Source organism: Mya arenaria, chromosome 16 (assembly GCF_026914265.1).
Source record: "Mya arenaria isolate MELC-2E11 chromosome 16, ASM2691426v1".
NCBI classification, from domain to species: Eukaryota; Metazoa; Mollusca; class Bivalvia; order Myida; family Myidae; genus Mya; species Mya arenaria.
The window spans coordinates 40,040,233-40,057,704 of NC_069137.1; the positions used below are offsets into that span (position 1 = coordinate 40,040,233).

The window sequence follows — 17,472 nt, forward strand, 5'->3', positions numbered from 1 at the left end:
CCGTTTAGAGGCACAGGGTCAAGGCTTAACAGACAACCAACGCAAGGAATGCAACGTACAAAACAAGTCCGCTAAATCACACATGCACATTTGATTAATCTTCACGCTTGTGCAATCATTTATCAGTAACTGCAACGTAACGAAAATAGGCCCTATCGAAGTCAACAACACATAACAGACACTGAAAATAAACTTTATTATATTATGCAGACGATATGAAAGATGCTGGGAAAACAACTGTTACCCGGAGTGCATTGTTTATAAAGATAACATATGGATGTCCTTATGCTGAAGTTTGAAATTAAACAGTGTTATCCCCTTAAAAAGGAATGGCGGTGGGACAATGACTTTATGAGCAACTACCACGCGACCGAAAGTCAGACGCCAATGAAAGTTGTGTTGATATTGTCTCGTCATAATAGCAATGGTGAATACAAATACACATGGATGAACATATCTTTCAAACACCAATCAAGAGACACAACTCTACCAACTAAGTAAGAAATTGTGGTCTGAATCTGTTTTCCAGGCGCATAACATAGAGAAACCTGGTTATTTAAATGACGTAAGTCGTTGTCCAGCGGCCGGGCGGGAGGCGTCAAATTCACCTATGAAACTGAATAACCTAAGATAGGAGTAACTTATCTTGACCACACTTTGTATATAGAAAGATTTTAAGTATACTTTTCATGGGAAATCGTCAAGGTCAAGGCCACTTTTTGAAAATATAAAAAACTGTCGAGACTAAATTACTGGAGTAAGTGTTCTACTATCTTGACTGGAACTTAAAAAACAAAAACAGTTTCAACTAAATAACTTAAGTAAGGATTTGCATATCTTGACCACCAAACTTTATTTAATTGAAGGGTGTATGCAGACATTTCAAGGAATTTTCGTAAAAGGTTCCCGGCGTCAATTTTAATTTTACTTTAAATAGAAAACGGTTGATACCTTATTATTTTAGTTAGATTGACATATTGTGGCCTATCCTAGTAAATAGGAAGAGTTTATGGCAGTACTTTTTCGGAATCAATGGTCAAGGTCAATACTACTTAAAATAGATAATCCTTTGGTACTGAATAAATTCACCATTACGTCAGTTATGGTTGACATATAAGGACACAACTTGGTATGGAGGAGTAGTTTATAAAGGAGTTCTGGCGTTTCTTGTTAATAAATAGCTTACTTACAGATAATTAAAATTTATTATGTATTAATAATTGACATTTATATCGTTGAGAACATTGCAATAACCATCGAAAACAAAGAACCCTTAAGGTATAAGACTAAAATAATTAGTGTTTTGGCGATACTGCTGATTTTAGCAACATATGTACACTCTGGCTGACACATAATGATTTGCCTATTTTCCAAAATGTATCTGGAAACATTCGTTAATACTAACCATAGCTCAAGATAATTGTTCCCAGAAGCATAAGTTTAACTCACTTGTTTTCTTGCAATTCGGTAATCAAGTAGTCGTATTGCACTTACCGCATAATTTGGAAGTAAACTTCAAAAAGGAAATGCCAACCCCAGAGTTAATGTCAAAGACACTTCCAGTAAATATAACTTCAAGAATTGTTTATTGATTTTACCACCTACAATTTATTTGAATTATATGAAAAATCTTATTGAGACCACGACACACAATTGTGTAAAATAAATGTTATATAGTTGCAATGAATGCAGTCAGCATATATAGTTTTTTTATCGGCAACTCGAGCTGATTTTATATATTCATATTATATTCATCACGTGATTAGTAGTGTCGATGTTTATCAAGCTATGTTAACCGTCACTAATGAAAGAGTTGCTTTTAATTAAGTGTAAGTTTGGGAACAATTTAACGATTGCACCCGCTTATTATTTTTAAGAGACCCAAAACAATAACGTGGGCGATAACGATTCATTTCTCTATCATCTTTTACAAATCAAAATATTGTTTGCATTATTTGCTTCACTTTTTAAAGAAGTATCATTTTTTGCTTCACTGTTTATGCCATCGGGAAACCAGAGGTCCGCGGTTAGTATAAATTGTACTTATGCGAGCAGTTACGTCCCCTAGTTTTAAATTTTCCATTATTTAGTCAAACATGTAAGTATTCATTTTTGTTTGATAGAATTTTATGAAATCGATACTTGTTGAAAGCTCTTTATATAAAGAAATGATGTAGATCGGATAAGGTTATAAAACTTTTAAATATTTATTTAATTAATGATAGTGATTTTTTCTTTTATTCATATAACTGAGAAGAGAAAAGAGTAATAATTCCGACTGGACCTGCTTGTCATTTGCGCAATATTAGGCAGTTTTGACAGGAAAGATTTTCTCACTAGAAGAGGTAAAACTATTGAATGCAATTTAATTAAACTTCACACATTGATTGAGCACAACGATAGGAAGAGCAGTGTACAGGAACAATAACTCTATTCCAGCTTTTTACGAAATTATTGTCCTTTTGTTCCTTTTTCTTCTTCATAGGATAACTTGAAAACCATGGGTTGGAATTTGATAAGATTAAACACTATGGTGTAGCGCAATGAGAGGAAATGCATTGTACAAGAAGCATTACTCTTTTTAAGAAAATTACATATTTATTGCCTTTTGTTACTTTTCTAAGACAGGAACATAATTTAAAATACTTGATGGAGTTTAACTGTACTTCATACTATAACATAACATTGAGAACATTTGGAGTGTACAAGATCCGTATCTTTATAGTCTATAACAGAGTTATTGCCCTTTCGTACTTTCCTTGCCAGGGAGATACATTTCTGCAGCATGTTTTGAAAAATAAATATCATGAAAGTTAATGATATTCAAACAATATGTTAACATGCAATAGTTGCTTCCAAAATGTAGCTTCTTCCCATTGACAGTAGAGCAAAGATCCTTCTTGGAAAAATATTATTCTACGGAAGTTAAGCGCCTTTTCAACTAAGTATACATTAACTTGGTGACTGGAAAAATGACTACGGTAAAACGGTTTTAAAACGATATTTGCTCATTTATTTAACAACGTATGAGGGAGTATCGACAATCCTGCGACATATTTAAATTTATCTACGCTCACGCCAATCCAGTAATCATAAGTCCTTAAACTTATATTATCTACCCGCACAAATTATATTGTAATTATTATCGCATTGAACTTCCACTTCGATCATTATTAATAAATTTATATTTAATGCGCATTTAACATGTGGTTAAAATAGAGTGGCCAGTTTATCGTTAAGCATTAGAATGTCATTGAGTCGCTAACATTTTTATAATAAATTAATATTAAAAAAATAAAGTAAATTGTTTAACATGCAGTTGAATGACATCACAAACATTTCATTTTCTAACAACTTTTATCATGTTTCATGACGACATTTGAAAAGTACGAATCTCGTTCGAAAGGAAACCTGGCATGCCGCCTGCCATGCGTGCAGCCTGACAAAGAACTTATGAGGTCGATGCAATACTAAAAGCGCTGTTATCTGTCTTTGTCGCGCCTTATCTAAACATTTCATCTTTAGACGAATCGAATCTAAAGCGACCGACACCAGGCTAATGCAGTTGTTGCGACTAGTCCAAGAGTTCTAGAGAAAAGCTTTAAGATATAAGATCCTGAATCGAGCATTAGCTAGGACAACTGGCTGGTACCATGTTCGCTTTCATTTTATTTCATTTTATGAAACTGGTTGAACCAGATTAAGTTATATCTTGTGTGACAGGCTTATAACTGGTTATGTACGGTTATATTGTGCGACAGGCTTATAACTGGTTATGTACGATTTGATATTGCGAGAATGACTGAAGCCAGATTATGTACGGTTGTATATGTGTGACAGGCTTATAACAGGTGATGTACGGTTGTATATGTGTGACAGGCTTATAACAGGTGATGTACGGTTGTATATGTGTGACAGGCTTATAACAGGTGATGTACGGTTGTATATGTGTGACAGGCTTATAACAGGTGATGTACGGTTGTATATGTGTGACAGGCTTATAACAGGTGATGTACGGTTTAATTTCGTGAGAATGGCTGATGCCAGATTATGTACGGTTTTGTATTTTGTGACTTGCTTAAAACAGATTATGTACGGTTTTATATTATGTGATTTACTGATACTACACTATGTATGGTTTTATATTAATGAACTGGATATTAGCTACGGTTTATATATTGCGAGACTGGCTGGTACCAGATTGTGTTTTATTTTATATTGTGTTACTCGTTATTACCAGATTTACTATGGTTTGATATGGTTGGTCTTGTAAATAATAGGTTATGTCTGGTTTTATATTGGGAGAATAGTTTGTGTCTTGGATTCTAATTAATCTTGTCTCTTTCAGTTGACTTGAGAAAAATACGCACGAATGAAGGAACGGGAGTAAAGCTGGACATTTTTTACAGATGTTACACGAGGAAATACACCAAAACACGGATTGAAAATGATTGGTGTTTATAAAATACCTGATAGAAGCACAAGAAGTGAAATATAAGTGATGATTTTGGAATTATGCAGTCGTTGTCGCCAGAACACATATCTGCTGATCATATACTAGCGTGGTAATTCCTGTCACCTACATTTGATTCAATGTACAGACAATAATATTTTTAACAGTGGAAATACATTATGACAAATCTCATTATTTTACTAGTGCCACTTCGATACAGGATACTCTTGATTTACTTAATCTGACTCACGAAGCAAAGCCTATCGGTTGCGAAATAATTTTCCTGAACTCACGAAGCCAAACATGAACTAGGCCGAATTTAAACTCACACTGTAGAAAACTCGTTAACATATTTTCTACCTTTTTTGCAAAGATCTTAGTTACAATAACAAATGAACATTCACACAGCAGTTAAACCACATAATTGTGAGGCATGTGGTGCAGGGTTTTCTACGAAATTCAATTTACAAAACCACATGCGAGTACACACAGGAGAAAAGCCATACAAATGTATGGTTTGTCGTGATGCATTTTCTGTTAAATATCGTTTGCAGGACCATACGAGGATACACACCGGAGAGAAGCCACACAAATGTAAATCATGTGGAGCATCCTTTCTCCGAAAACCTGATTTGCAGCGACACATAAAAATCCACACTGGAGGGAAGCCATTCAAGTGTGAGACGTGTGGTGCTGTATTTTCTCAAAGATCTTCTATGCAGAGGCACACGAAGATTCACACAGGAGAAAAACCATACAAGTGTGATATATGTGGCACTTCTTTTTCTCAAAAATATAATTTGCAGAGGCACATAAGAAATCACACAGGAGAAAAGCCATACAAGTGTGAAGTGTGTGGAACTTCTTTTTCCCGAAAATATGATTTGCAGAGACACACGAGAAATCACACAGGAGAAAAGCCATACAAGTGTGAAGTGTGTGGATCTTCTTTTTCTCAAAAATCTTATTTGCAGAGACACATAAGAAATCACACAGGAAAGAAGCCATACAAATGCGTGACTTGTGGTAATGCATTTTCTGTTAGATCTTATTTGCAGAACCACTCGAGGATACACACCGGAGAGAAGCCACACAAATGTAATGCATGTGGAACATCCTTTACCCGAAAACCAGATTTGCAGCGACACATAAAAATCCACACTGGAGCGAAGCCATACAAGTGTGAGATATGTGGTGCTGCATTTTCTCGTAGATCAAATATGCAGAACCACATGAGAATTCACACCGGAGAGAAACCATACAGGTGTGGGATTTGTGGTGATGCATTTTGTGTTAGATCTCATTTGCATCGCCACACGATGTTACACACCGGAGAAAAGCCTTACAAGTGTGAAACATGTGGAACATCTTTTTCCCTAAAACATTACCTGCAGAGACACATACAAATTCACACAGGAGAGAAGCCATACAAGTGTGAGATATGTGGTGCTGCATTTTCTCGTAGATCAAATTTGCATCGCCACACGAGTATTCACACAAAAGAGAAGTAATGCAAGTGTGACAAATGTGTCACTGTTTTTTTCACAAAGCTCGGGTTTACAAAAACACAGGAATGTACGCACCCAGGAAAAGCCATTCACATGTGAGGTATGCGATGCTTCTTTTTCTGGAAGGTTTACTTTAAAAGGGCACATAAGGATACACACTGGAGAAAAGCCGTTTACGTGCGACACTTGCGATGCTGACTTTCCCCGAAAGTCTAGTTTACAAAGACACGTGAAAACACCCACTGGAGAAAGACCATACAAGTGCGAGGCACAAATGGAGAAGATAGCCTTTTTTTACTCAGCAATAACTCTTGTAACAAGTTCCTTTATATATTTCTCAAAGCATTTTTAAAGATATTTTTGAAACAGGGCAAAAACGTAAATAAAATGTTCTAAATGATGATAGGAATAATCACTACACACAATCACTGCATGATTCAAAAATAAAGTATAGAACTAAAGGTCTGCGTTATATATTCATATTCATGTTTATCCATTAAACTGAAAACTGTTCAAATTTTGTATTCTTTTGAATAAAAACAGTCGATCTAATCTTGAAAAGCTATGCAACATTGATAAGAATGACATTATTCTAAATCCCTAAAAATATGTAAACCAAATCTGATACTAATGACATACTTTTAATCATCATCAAAATGCATAGAACGATTGTTGAGCCAGTTCAATGTCCAAGTTTTGAGTCTTGCATTTCGTATAAATTTGTTTCATATCTTAAATGTCTATGCTCAATTCGTAGTTACTTTATATTTCCTACATTTATTAAATGAACCTTATTAAACTTGGTGCTTATTATATGTGTACTGAACAATCTTCGTGCAACTTGGTTTATATACGATATATCGTATTTTGTGAAACTGCGTCTGTGTAAAACAACGTGATATTGAAGTTAACATGTATACTTAAGGATGCTCAGCAAGGGGAGGGAATGCTCGGAAACACCGAAGATATGATCTATGATACAGACAGTATGATTTTTATACTATACATTCATAATCTAGGTGTGCTCAAAGACGCACATTTAATGAAAACAAAAGCTGAGCAGGAATGGTATTCAATATGCAACTTTAGTTATTCTTAGGGTCATTGGCCTTATTCACTCTTTTGGTCAGTTATTATCAACAAGTAATCCGATAAGCTATATCGTTCTTATCTCCAATTAACACCTTTATTGAATACCAGTCAAGCCCAGGCCAAGGATCGAAATCAGGAAATTGTATTCTTTCGTGAGTATTTGTACAATACTTCGTGTATTATATGTCCTGTATGAAACTGCGTTCATATGCTTATTTTGGATTTGTTTCATATCTCTTGTATGTGATGTATGGACAGCATTCACATGTTTATTTTATATTTGTTTCATATCTCATGTATTGAATGTGCTTTATGAAACTGCGTTCACATTTTTATTTTATATTTGATTCAATTCTTCTTCATGTATTAAATGTGCTGTATGAAACTGCGTTCACATGTTTATTTTTATTTTCTTCATGTTTCCTTCATGTATTGAATGTGCTGTATGAAACTTCATTTTGTATTTTTTCCAGCGTTCATATGTTTATTTTGTATTTGTTTCAATTCTTCTTCATTTATTAATGTGATTTATGGACCAGCGCTCATATGCTTATTTTGTATTTGTTTCATATCTCCTTCATGTATTGATTGTGATGTATAGACAGCATTCATATGTTTTTTATGTATTTGTTTCACATTTCATTCATGTATTGAATGTGCTGTATGGACCAGCGTTCATATGTTTATTTTATATTTTACATATCTCATTTATGCATTATTCCTATTAAGCTCACACGTTTATTTCGCTTTTGCTCCATGTCTCTTCCATTTTTTAATGATCTTTATGGAAATTGGTCAAGACAAGTTTGAATTATTATGATTGTGTGAAATAACATCTGCTCATAACAATGTGAAACTGAAGGTTGGTAATAACATAAACATGAGTCTAATCAAGAGAAGCAAGGAATGCTGAATATACATGAGTCTAATCAAGAGAAGCAAGGAATGCTGCATATACATGAGTCAAATCAAGAGAAGCAAGGAATGCTGCATCACATCGATATACTCAATATATATATAATCTTGGACACTAGTAAAATCATTTAATATATCATATTATATCACCAATGCATATGTTATGAAAAAAAAAACATACAAAGAGGAGAATCATGGAAAAGTGCCCTTACTGATGAACATTCAAACTCTAGGTTTGATTAACCATCGCAAATTTAATGTTTATGAAAAAAATCGCAGTTTCTTTTTGTTCTGTGTTTTTGTCTTGTTGTTTTTTGTTCTTTGTTTACTTTTAAAACTGTTTCACATAAATAAAATCTTAAAAAGGTACAATATTCTTCTGATACAAAACACACTTCAAAGCAATTAATTCTGACTGAAATAAGTCCATTTATAACCAACACAATGGAAATTTGTTTGTTTTTATCCAGATAAAAATTCCTTTAAACATGACAATCTAGCATTGCAAAGTTATTTATGGTTTAGATAATTTCTTCTGAACATAAACTTGGTTATATACTATCGGTTGTTTTGGCAGATTGTATTGGTAAAATTTCAGATCTTCTCGTTTTACTCGTACCAAAATTTCGAGTGAATCTATATTTCTAGATGAAAAAAATTATTGTTCTCCTTACATACACATAACGATATATTCCTTAAGCAAAAACTTCTCTAAACACTCTGATAAAAACTGCTTATTAAAATATCAGATTGCTTTAAATATAAGATGGCACATCCATTCTTGATATGTTTATGATGACGTCAATACTGGTGTCATATAATAAGGTAATACATTTTATATGTGAAATGAGATTCGAATTAATAATCAAAGACTCTATTTCAATAACATAATATATTCAACAACGTTCTTTCATTTTCTTTGGTTTAGCATTATATTTACAGCGTAGCCGACGCCGGAGATATATGGGACCTAAACTTTCCACGATTGTTTTCATAAATCAATTCGGTAAAAATATCACCGGTCTGGAAATACATAGCATACAAACTATTATCTGATTGTGTTGGGTTTTAAAAATGTGCACACACATTTTTACATTTTGAAAAACAAAGCACCAATACATGTATGTACCTACAAAACGAGTGTGTTTTATTTCTCGATTTATAAGTGTCCGTGTAATACCATCTTATCGTTGAATGTTTTCATTGCGTAACGGCCAATGGTGAAGACAAAACAACTATATGTTTGTCAGATCGTTGTGCATAATGATTTTGACGAATACTCTGCTTACAGTCGCAAAAGGTCACCAAATATTCCACCATATCCCGCAGTAGGACGTTTGATATATAAATCGTTATAATTCAAATATTTCTTCAATATAACATTTATTAGTATTATATTAAGGTGTTCGCATAGTGAAACCTGGTAATTGAAATGACGTAAGTCGTTGTCCCGAGTGACCGGGCTGGTGGTGTCAAATTCCAAACTAAAAACCTCTAGATAGGAGTGACAAATCTTGACCAAATTTTGTAAATATAAAATAATAAAGGCACCTTTCATGGAATTATGTAAAGGTCACTGTTACTGAAAAAAAGAGTCGAGACTAAATCACTGTAGGTAGGGTTCTATTATCTTCACTAAACTTAGTATTTAGGAAGAATTTAAGAAACCTTTCATGAAATTGCGTTTGAGTCCCCATGGGTCAAGGTTAATGTCACTGAAACTTAACATACAAAAACAGTTGAAACAGAATAACTTAAGTGAGGATTAACATATATTGACCAAACTTTATTTAAAGGAAGGGTGTATGCAGATATTTCTTGGAATTTGCGTTCAATGCCCCTGGCGTCAAGTTAACTGTTTCCTAATATAGAAAACGGTTGCTTCTTAATTATTTTAGTTAGGGATGACATATTGTGACCTGTCCTGGTAAATAAGAAGAGTTTATAGAGGCAATTCATTACATTTTCGGGCTCTATGGTCAAGGTCAATGTTACTAAAATAGTTTTCCGTTTGGTATTGAATAAATTCAACATACCTTCAGTTAGGGTTGATATATTGTGACAAATCTTGGTATAAGGGAGATGTATATAAAGGACTCTCATATTATTATTTTGGAGCTTCAATGGTCACTGATAATTAAAATAGAACAAATAACAGTTGACACTGAAACTCACAACAAACGCTTGAATCCTTTGAACAGTACATTATTGAAAAACATGTTTTTGTCGCAATGCGGCGTGTCTTTTTAATATATCGCTAATTTACAGGTAATTGAAAATTGTATCGTTGAGAACTTTGTTAACACCATCGATAACAAACACTCATTAAGATATTAAATTGAGACTAAAACAACTAGTGCAAGAATTATATTAATTTATTTATAGAAAGCCCCGCCTTAACCACGGCCTTAACTCCTCCTTTCGTGTCTCGGAAATTTCCGCTATCACTCGGCTCTATTCAAATCAATTTTTGACCATGGACATTGCGAACCTTATTATGGACATTACGGATCATCTGTATTAAGACACATTGGACTATGATTAGGTAACGAATATTTATTAAGAAGAAATTATTAAAACATCTAAATGATAGTAAATATTAATAAAACAAACTGGGCCTAAAATAGAAACATAACATCATGGTTCGAAGTGTCCTTGGCAAGGCAGGATTTTTTTTCTGAGATGGCAAGGGAGTGCTTGTTAATTTAGGTGATTGACTTTGTAATACATCTTTTTTTGCAAATTTTTAGCAACGGAGTGATTTTTTCTCTCGACAGGAATACCCCCCGCCCCACGCCGCCTCCTTTCCCCTTCAAAGACACCATCTGAAAATCCTTATAATACCTGGAAATACAGAATTACAATTACGACGATCATTTGCAATCAGGTATTAATTTATTAGACACCAAATGAACCTTAAAGTTCGCGAAGCAGTGTGGTAGTTCTTCGGAAAAAGATCGAAAATGATATTAATTCAGTTAATTGTTAATTTTCGTGTTATGAAATTGCTACAGTTTTTTTCACAGTTCGTTTTCTACTAAAATACAATTCATGAGCGCCACAACCTATTAATTGCCACCGTTGTGTCAACATTCAGAAAATCGAGCATGGTGCATCAAGTATAGCAAATAAAGTTCTAAAATTTGTAACGAGGCAAAGTTTTGTCAATAAACACACACACACACACACACACACACACACACATGTAACGAAATTGCTTCAGCCTAATATATAGGTACGATAACAATTCTCACGAATATCCAGATTTTTACGTTGTCGACACTAACCTCTAGCATGTTGTGCAAGTTCTAGACGATCAGATTTTAAATTTTACTCAACTTTAACATTTAGATCAACTCATAGCCAATCCTATGTAGAACTAAATTCTCCATTTTTTTATAATTTACTCGTATAAACCGCTTAAAATGAAAACTAAGAAACTATTCTCACTGTTTACATCCATATTCCACTCATTGGCACTTTCACAGAATACGCGTTAGGCGGCATTTTCAACACTTAACAAAATGTTATTGCTCCAATATACTTCCAAGATATTTAACAGATTTTTGCGGTATTATAATATGACCAGTGCAGTTTACATTGAAGCTTTTAGACCCAAATAAAATACATTCTGATTTTCCAAGATGCAATGACAGTTTTTGTTGTCCACTTACCACTTACTACATTTCCTTGCCAAGTGCATTACTTATAACAAATTTCATACTACCATTATATTTTATGCTTTTTTTGTTTTTGTTTTATTTCCGGGCGATATATCATTTTTCGCATGTCAAAATAAATTATATTTCATTTTTGATAGATAGACATCAACTGAATTCAACTGTGAAATAAAATGCATCTAAACTAAGGGACAAAACCTTTGGTAATACAATTTTGAGCCGTAGTAGCGTCCCTTAGTTATAATTTAGCCATGGCAGTCAAATAAAATACAAAGGTAAATACCGCATTTCGACGTATTCATTTACTTCTATTATTCTTTCTGATTAAAAGTTATGAATTAATATTATACAAAGTGGTGCCGTACCTGGTAATGACACTTCGTGGTTGATGGTTTTATATAAATGCTCTTTCCGAGTATATAAAAATCATTACGATATGGTATAATTGAACAACATTTTATATTACTGTATTTTTTTTGCAAATAATGGTCAATGTGGAGAACAGAATTATGATCGGCATGTGTAAGAATAAAGGACGCACTGCAATATTATAGTGTTACGCGAGGTGCTATTTAGCAGGGGCGTAGTTTAAACAAAAATGATGAGTAGTCCGATGTGTATATGGGTTAGATATGTTCTTTTATATTTAATGTTTGAAATGCATTCTGGTTTGTATTTCCAATGAGTATATATATTTACGTGTACACCGATTTTCCTTCATTTTGGTTTAGAACCTTAGAGGTTTTTTGTCTGGCATTATCGATTTTTCTTTCTATTTTCCGGTAGGAAAGTGTTCCAGGGTTTGCTGCGGTCTAGCATTACAATTATAATTGTATACAATTATGAGCGGTCAGGGATACTTTGAATTTGACATTTCTTATGTATTCCTGTAACGGTGTCTCGGGTCTTCCATAGTTAAAAAAAAAATCAAAAGACTCGTTGACGGCCATTCAGTTGGACAAGGCCACGGCCTACATGGCCTACAGGTAGTCAATATATAAACAGTCGCTTCAGATTTTTGATGATTTTTGTTTTAGCGACTCTACGTTACGGGGAACATAAAATTATAATGAATGTCCAAAATTAAAAAGTACCCTCAACGATCATTATTGTCAGTGTGGTTAGGCCAACAGGAAGCTTCGCCCAATACTAGTTCGTAATTTTTAAGACGAAATGTTCCACCAAATTAATGCTCAGAACAGTTGTCTTTTTCAAATATGAAAAAGTAAACCCGTCAACCGTATGTTTTTTCAGCACTCCTTCTACATCATTTTTTTTAATTGGAAAATAAAATGATGTTGAATCTAGATATTAAATGTTTAACTGAAATTTAATAACCAACCTTTTTGAAATTCAAACTTAATATTTTTTGCTTGGTTTACATTGTATAAACATTTTATTTAAGCTATGGAAAGTACCACTTTCAAATGCTGACACATTCTTTCTTTCAGGTAAAATACACAAGGAAAGAAGGAAAGGAAGGAACAATCATGGCAACTAATTTAAAGATAAACAAGAAAATACACACACGAGACAAACCATACACTTGTAACATATGTAGTGCTGGTTTTAAGCGGGAATATCATTTAATTGGCCACAAGAGAATACACACAGGAGAGAAACCATACGAATGTGACACATGTAAGGCGTCTTTTTCCATTATCTATAATTTACAAAGACATATGAGAATTCATAATAAAGGTATACAATACAAATGTGACCTATGTAGTGCTGCATTTCCTGATAAGGGTAGTTTACGACGCCACACGGGTATTCACACTGGAGAGAAAACTTACAAATGTGAAAAATGTAATGTTGCGTTTAGTCGCAGACGTAACTTATTGGGCCACATGATAATGCACACAGGAGGGAAACTGTACAAATGTGAAAAATGTGGTGATGATTTTGATCAAAGCATTAGTTTGCAAGATCACATGAAAAAACACACCACCGATAAGAAATGTTACAAATGTGAGTTGTGCGGTGCTGCTTTTACTCTAGGACAGTATTTGAACGCATATAGATCCACATCAGTGAACGCACAGGGGGAACGACAGACATGCGAGACTTTTGGAACAACTTGTATCCCTCTAACTATCAAGACTGAGAAATCATCTGAAAAAAAGTATTTAAATACATATAGATCCAAAACGGCGAATGCTCAGGAGAAACGACATACTTGTGATTCGTTCGAAATTTCCTCCATCCCTCAAACAATCAAGAGTGAGCAATCTTCTGAAGAGCAGTATTTAAATGCATATAGATCCACAACAGCAAATGCTCAGGAGAAACGACAGACATGTGAGAAGTTCGGAACATCCTCTATTCCTCAAACAATCAAGAGTGAGCAATCTTCTGAAGAGCAGTATTTAAATGCGAATGCACAGGGACAAAGTCAGACAAGTGAGAAGTTTGGAACATCTTTTATCCCTCTTACAATCAAGAGTGAGCCATCTGATGATTAAACTCTTTAAGGACCAAGTGACACATTTAAACACTGAAGAACTAGGATGTGAACTTGCGAGAAATATCCTTCAGCTATCCAGCAGGAAAACTGATACATAACAATAGTGGTGATATGGCACAGTACATTTTACATTTTTTTTTTTATTTTTTTTTTTTTATTAGAGAGTTCAATTTATACCGAGTAGTTAAGACTTTCATCGAACTAGGATGTGAACTTGCGAGAAATATCCTTCAACTATCCATAAGGAAAACTGATACATAACAATAGTGGTGATATGTTACAGTACATTTTACATTTTTTTTTTTTTATTATTATTTTTTATTTTATTATTAGAGAGTTCAATTTATACCGAGTAGCTTAGACTTTCATCGAACTAGGATGTGAACTTGCGAGAAATATCCTTCAGCTATCCATCAGGAAAACTGATACATAACAATAGTGGTGATATGTTACAGTACGTTTTACATTTTTTGTTTTTGTTTTTTTTGTTTATTAGAGAGTTCAATTTATACCGAGTAGTTTAGTCTTTCATCGAGTTGTTGTTTAACACTTAGGAGTGCTTCTACTAACGCTTATTAGTGGCTAAAACAAAATAATAAGGTTCCTGAAAATTCTAACAAAAGACAACACACTAAAAAGATAAGGAATACATTACATTTTGGAAAAACAATTCAATCATTTACAAATCATATTGATATAAAAAACTGTTCGCTATTTTTGATTCATTTGGATTCCAAATATTATATTTATATACTACTGATATTGTTTGTTTTATTATATTACATTTTCATTATTATATTCCTTCTACTATGTACGTTATTAGACTTAATGAAGAGATTATTTTTACCTTGTTTAGATATTGCGAGCTTTCTCTGATAGTTGTGTTTGAATAACTTCATCTTACCTCTTAATACATTCCACTGTTGCTCCGTTAACAGATATTGTTTGTTGCTGGTATTTGAGTACTTGAATTTTTTTATACATTTTATCAGTTTATATATGTTATTTGTTGCTACATTCTTTATTGCTTTTTAAGTTTGTGCGAGCTCTAATAAGGCTTATATTTTTAAATCTACTAATTGTTTATGAATGTTGGAGCAAGTGTGAGGTTATGGGCATGCTAATTAGTTTAAGCCCCCAGGAGGGTTTCATTAAAGTTCCATTGACTGTTCCAATGCCCTAATCCCATCAATTAACGGTAAAGTTATTTTGATGAAGGTGTGGTTTGTTTATGGTGTTGTTATTGTGTTCTATGTGGTATAAGGGTTTTTTGGTATTTGTTTTTCATAATTTGTATATCTGGTGTTAATATGTTAGCATATATGTTTTTTTTCTCTAGTTCATAGTCTTTTGGGCCCTTGCCTAGTGCAAAAAAAATGTGGGGTTTTAATTTTCTACATCTGGGCTTGTCCCTGTAGTTCATTATATTATTATTACAAACATGCACTTTTTAATATAAACATCCAAGAAAGTAACACTGTTGAAGTAGATTGTATCATCTTGTAAACTTAAAAGTGTTAAATAGTGTTTTACTGTCAATGCTTTTAGAAGGAATAAACTTTAAACCTCACATCGTTTTTATTCTCAGCATTCTGGTTTAAAAGAGTGCTTTGAAGTTATTTTTAGTGAAAGGAAATTCACAATTTGGGTCGTGCTTGATTAATTTCTGAGCAATTAGCTGAATATATATAAATAGAGGGATACCATACCTATTGCTGCCATTTAGATACAGAAAGTATAAATACTTTCTAGTTAAATGGGCTAAATAGTAATTGTACTATGATATTTTATTGAAGTAAAAATTTTGTTAATATTTTATAAGAGCGTTTAATTGCAAGCATCAACCATAATGGCTTACGACATTCAAGGTCTATCATTATAGTCTAAACGAATGTTCTCAAAAAATCAGTTCCTTTTGATCATACATGTACATATATTTTGGGCCTACACTAGATTTTATAATACAGCACATGGCGTTTTGTTTCCTTTTCATGGGTGAACACATTTCTGAATCAAAAATAAAACGTCTCTGCAATACTTTGAAATACTTTGCATGGTTATGATAGCCATGTCAAAAGCAGCGCTGGCTCAGAAATTACATTACAACAATTATGCTTAGATCAATTTTTATTGCATTTCGTCAATTCTAACAATTCGGACATGATTAAAGGCAACGAGTAAGTAAAGCAATCGAGAAAGTCAATTTAACTGTTAAATGACAGTAACTCATATTTGGCGAGCACGCAAAGCGAAGGTACGAACATTTTACCCTCAAGGCCAATGAAAACTGTCGAAAGGCTATATAGGTTCAGCTGTCAGAGAAACGTGTTGAAATAGAACTAAATCTTTAGTTGACGCATTTTTATGAAATTACTTTTATTGCATTTTAATATGCCCGCATTTAAAATAACGTATTATAAAATTACATGCGGCGTATGGGAGGGCGGGTGCGCATGCAGTCGGGCGACGTCAAGGATGTTTTCCAATCAATAACTTTAGAAGCCATTGTCCAGTCATCACCAAATTTAATAAGAATATTCTAGAAGCAACCCAGTGATAACAGCGCTCTTGTTATTTTTTTTAACTTCGGGAAATTTCTTGAATACATTTAGAAACGAATATTATTTCGATTCCAAATGACATCTTTAGTTGTTAGATGGTATTTCCAGTTTATCGTAACTGTTCATCGTAAGAGAGGAAAAGTGCAACACTACCAATGCCCCTTGGACCGCCTTGAACGTGTCAATTTATAGTAAGTATTTCACTGGTGGCTACACCATATGTACAATATAGCTTTTGGTGCTTATTCGTTGTAAAACATTACGATCTTACACTGAAACAATCAAGTATTTAGTGTTAACATTGTAATATTGGGTTACCTGGGGAGTTTGCACACAGGGACTTGACGAAATTTGAATTATTTTAAAGGGACGATATTTTGCACGGTGTATATAATGGTCCCCATGTAAAACTAACCACATATTTATTTAAGCATTGTAATAAATGGAATATGATATTGTATTGACAAAAATGGTCTGTCGCTGTATGACCAGGCAAACTAGGGTGGAGAATGTATTTAGTCCCAGCATAAGATCCCACAAGAAAATTTGAAATGAAATTTGTATGTTCCCCCTGGGAGAATTCAAATAGTACACTAAAACCACTGCCGGTTGAAAATGTTGGCATAAACAAAGCCTTGCTAAATATTAATATGAAAACGATCCTTTTCGAAGCCATTGTTAAGATATTTAATATAATATTAAAATGAGATTATTACAAAAAAGCAGAACAAAAATACCAAGATACAGACCTACATGTATATGCCTACTCTCTTTTTTTACATTTGAAGTATTTTTG

At 33.5% G+C, this 17,472-nt stretch overlaps 2 protein-coding genes across 2 annotated transcripts; both read left to right on the plus strand.

Moving 5' to 3' along the window:
* Positions 1–4,929: 4,929 nt before the first annotated feature.
* Positions 4,930–5,964, plus strand: LOC128221635 (zinc finger protein 45-like). The gene has a single exon (XM_052930239.1). The coding sequence runs from the start codon at positions 4,930–4,932 to the stop codon at positions 5,962–5,964; it is 1,035 nt and encodes a 344-aa protein (XP_052786199.1).
* A 5,981-nt stretch (positions 5,965–11,945) lies between these two features.
* On the plus strand, positions 11,946–15,685 carry LOC128221198 (zinc finger protein 595-like). The gene is made up of 2 exons (XM_052929679.1): positions 11,946–12,016; positions 13,100–15,685. Exon 2 carries the CDS (start codon positions 13,139–13,141, stop codon positions 14,111–14,113), a length of 975 nt encoding a protein of 324 aa, XP_052785639.1. The 5' UTR covers positions 11,946–12,016; positions 13,100–13,138; the 3' UTR covers positions 14,114–15,685.
* Positions 15,686–17,472: the final 1,787 nt, after the last annotated feature.

Coding starts and splice junctions, on each gene's coding strand:
- LOC128221635 (XM_052930239.1), top strand. CDS start 4,930: ATGCGAGTACACACAGGAGAAAAGCCATACAAATGTATGGTTTGTCGT.
- LOC128221198 (XM_052929679.1), top strand. CDS start 13,139: ATGGCAACTAATTTAAAGATAAACAAGAAAATACACACACGAGACAAA.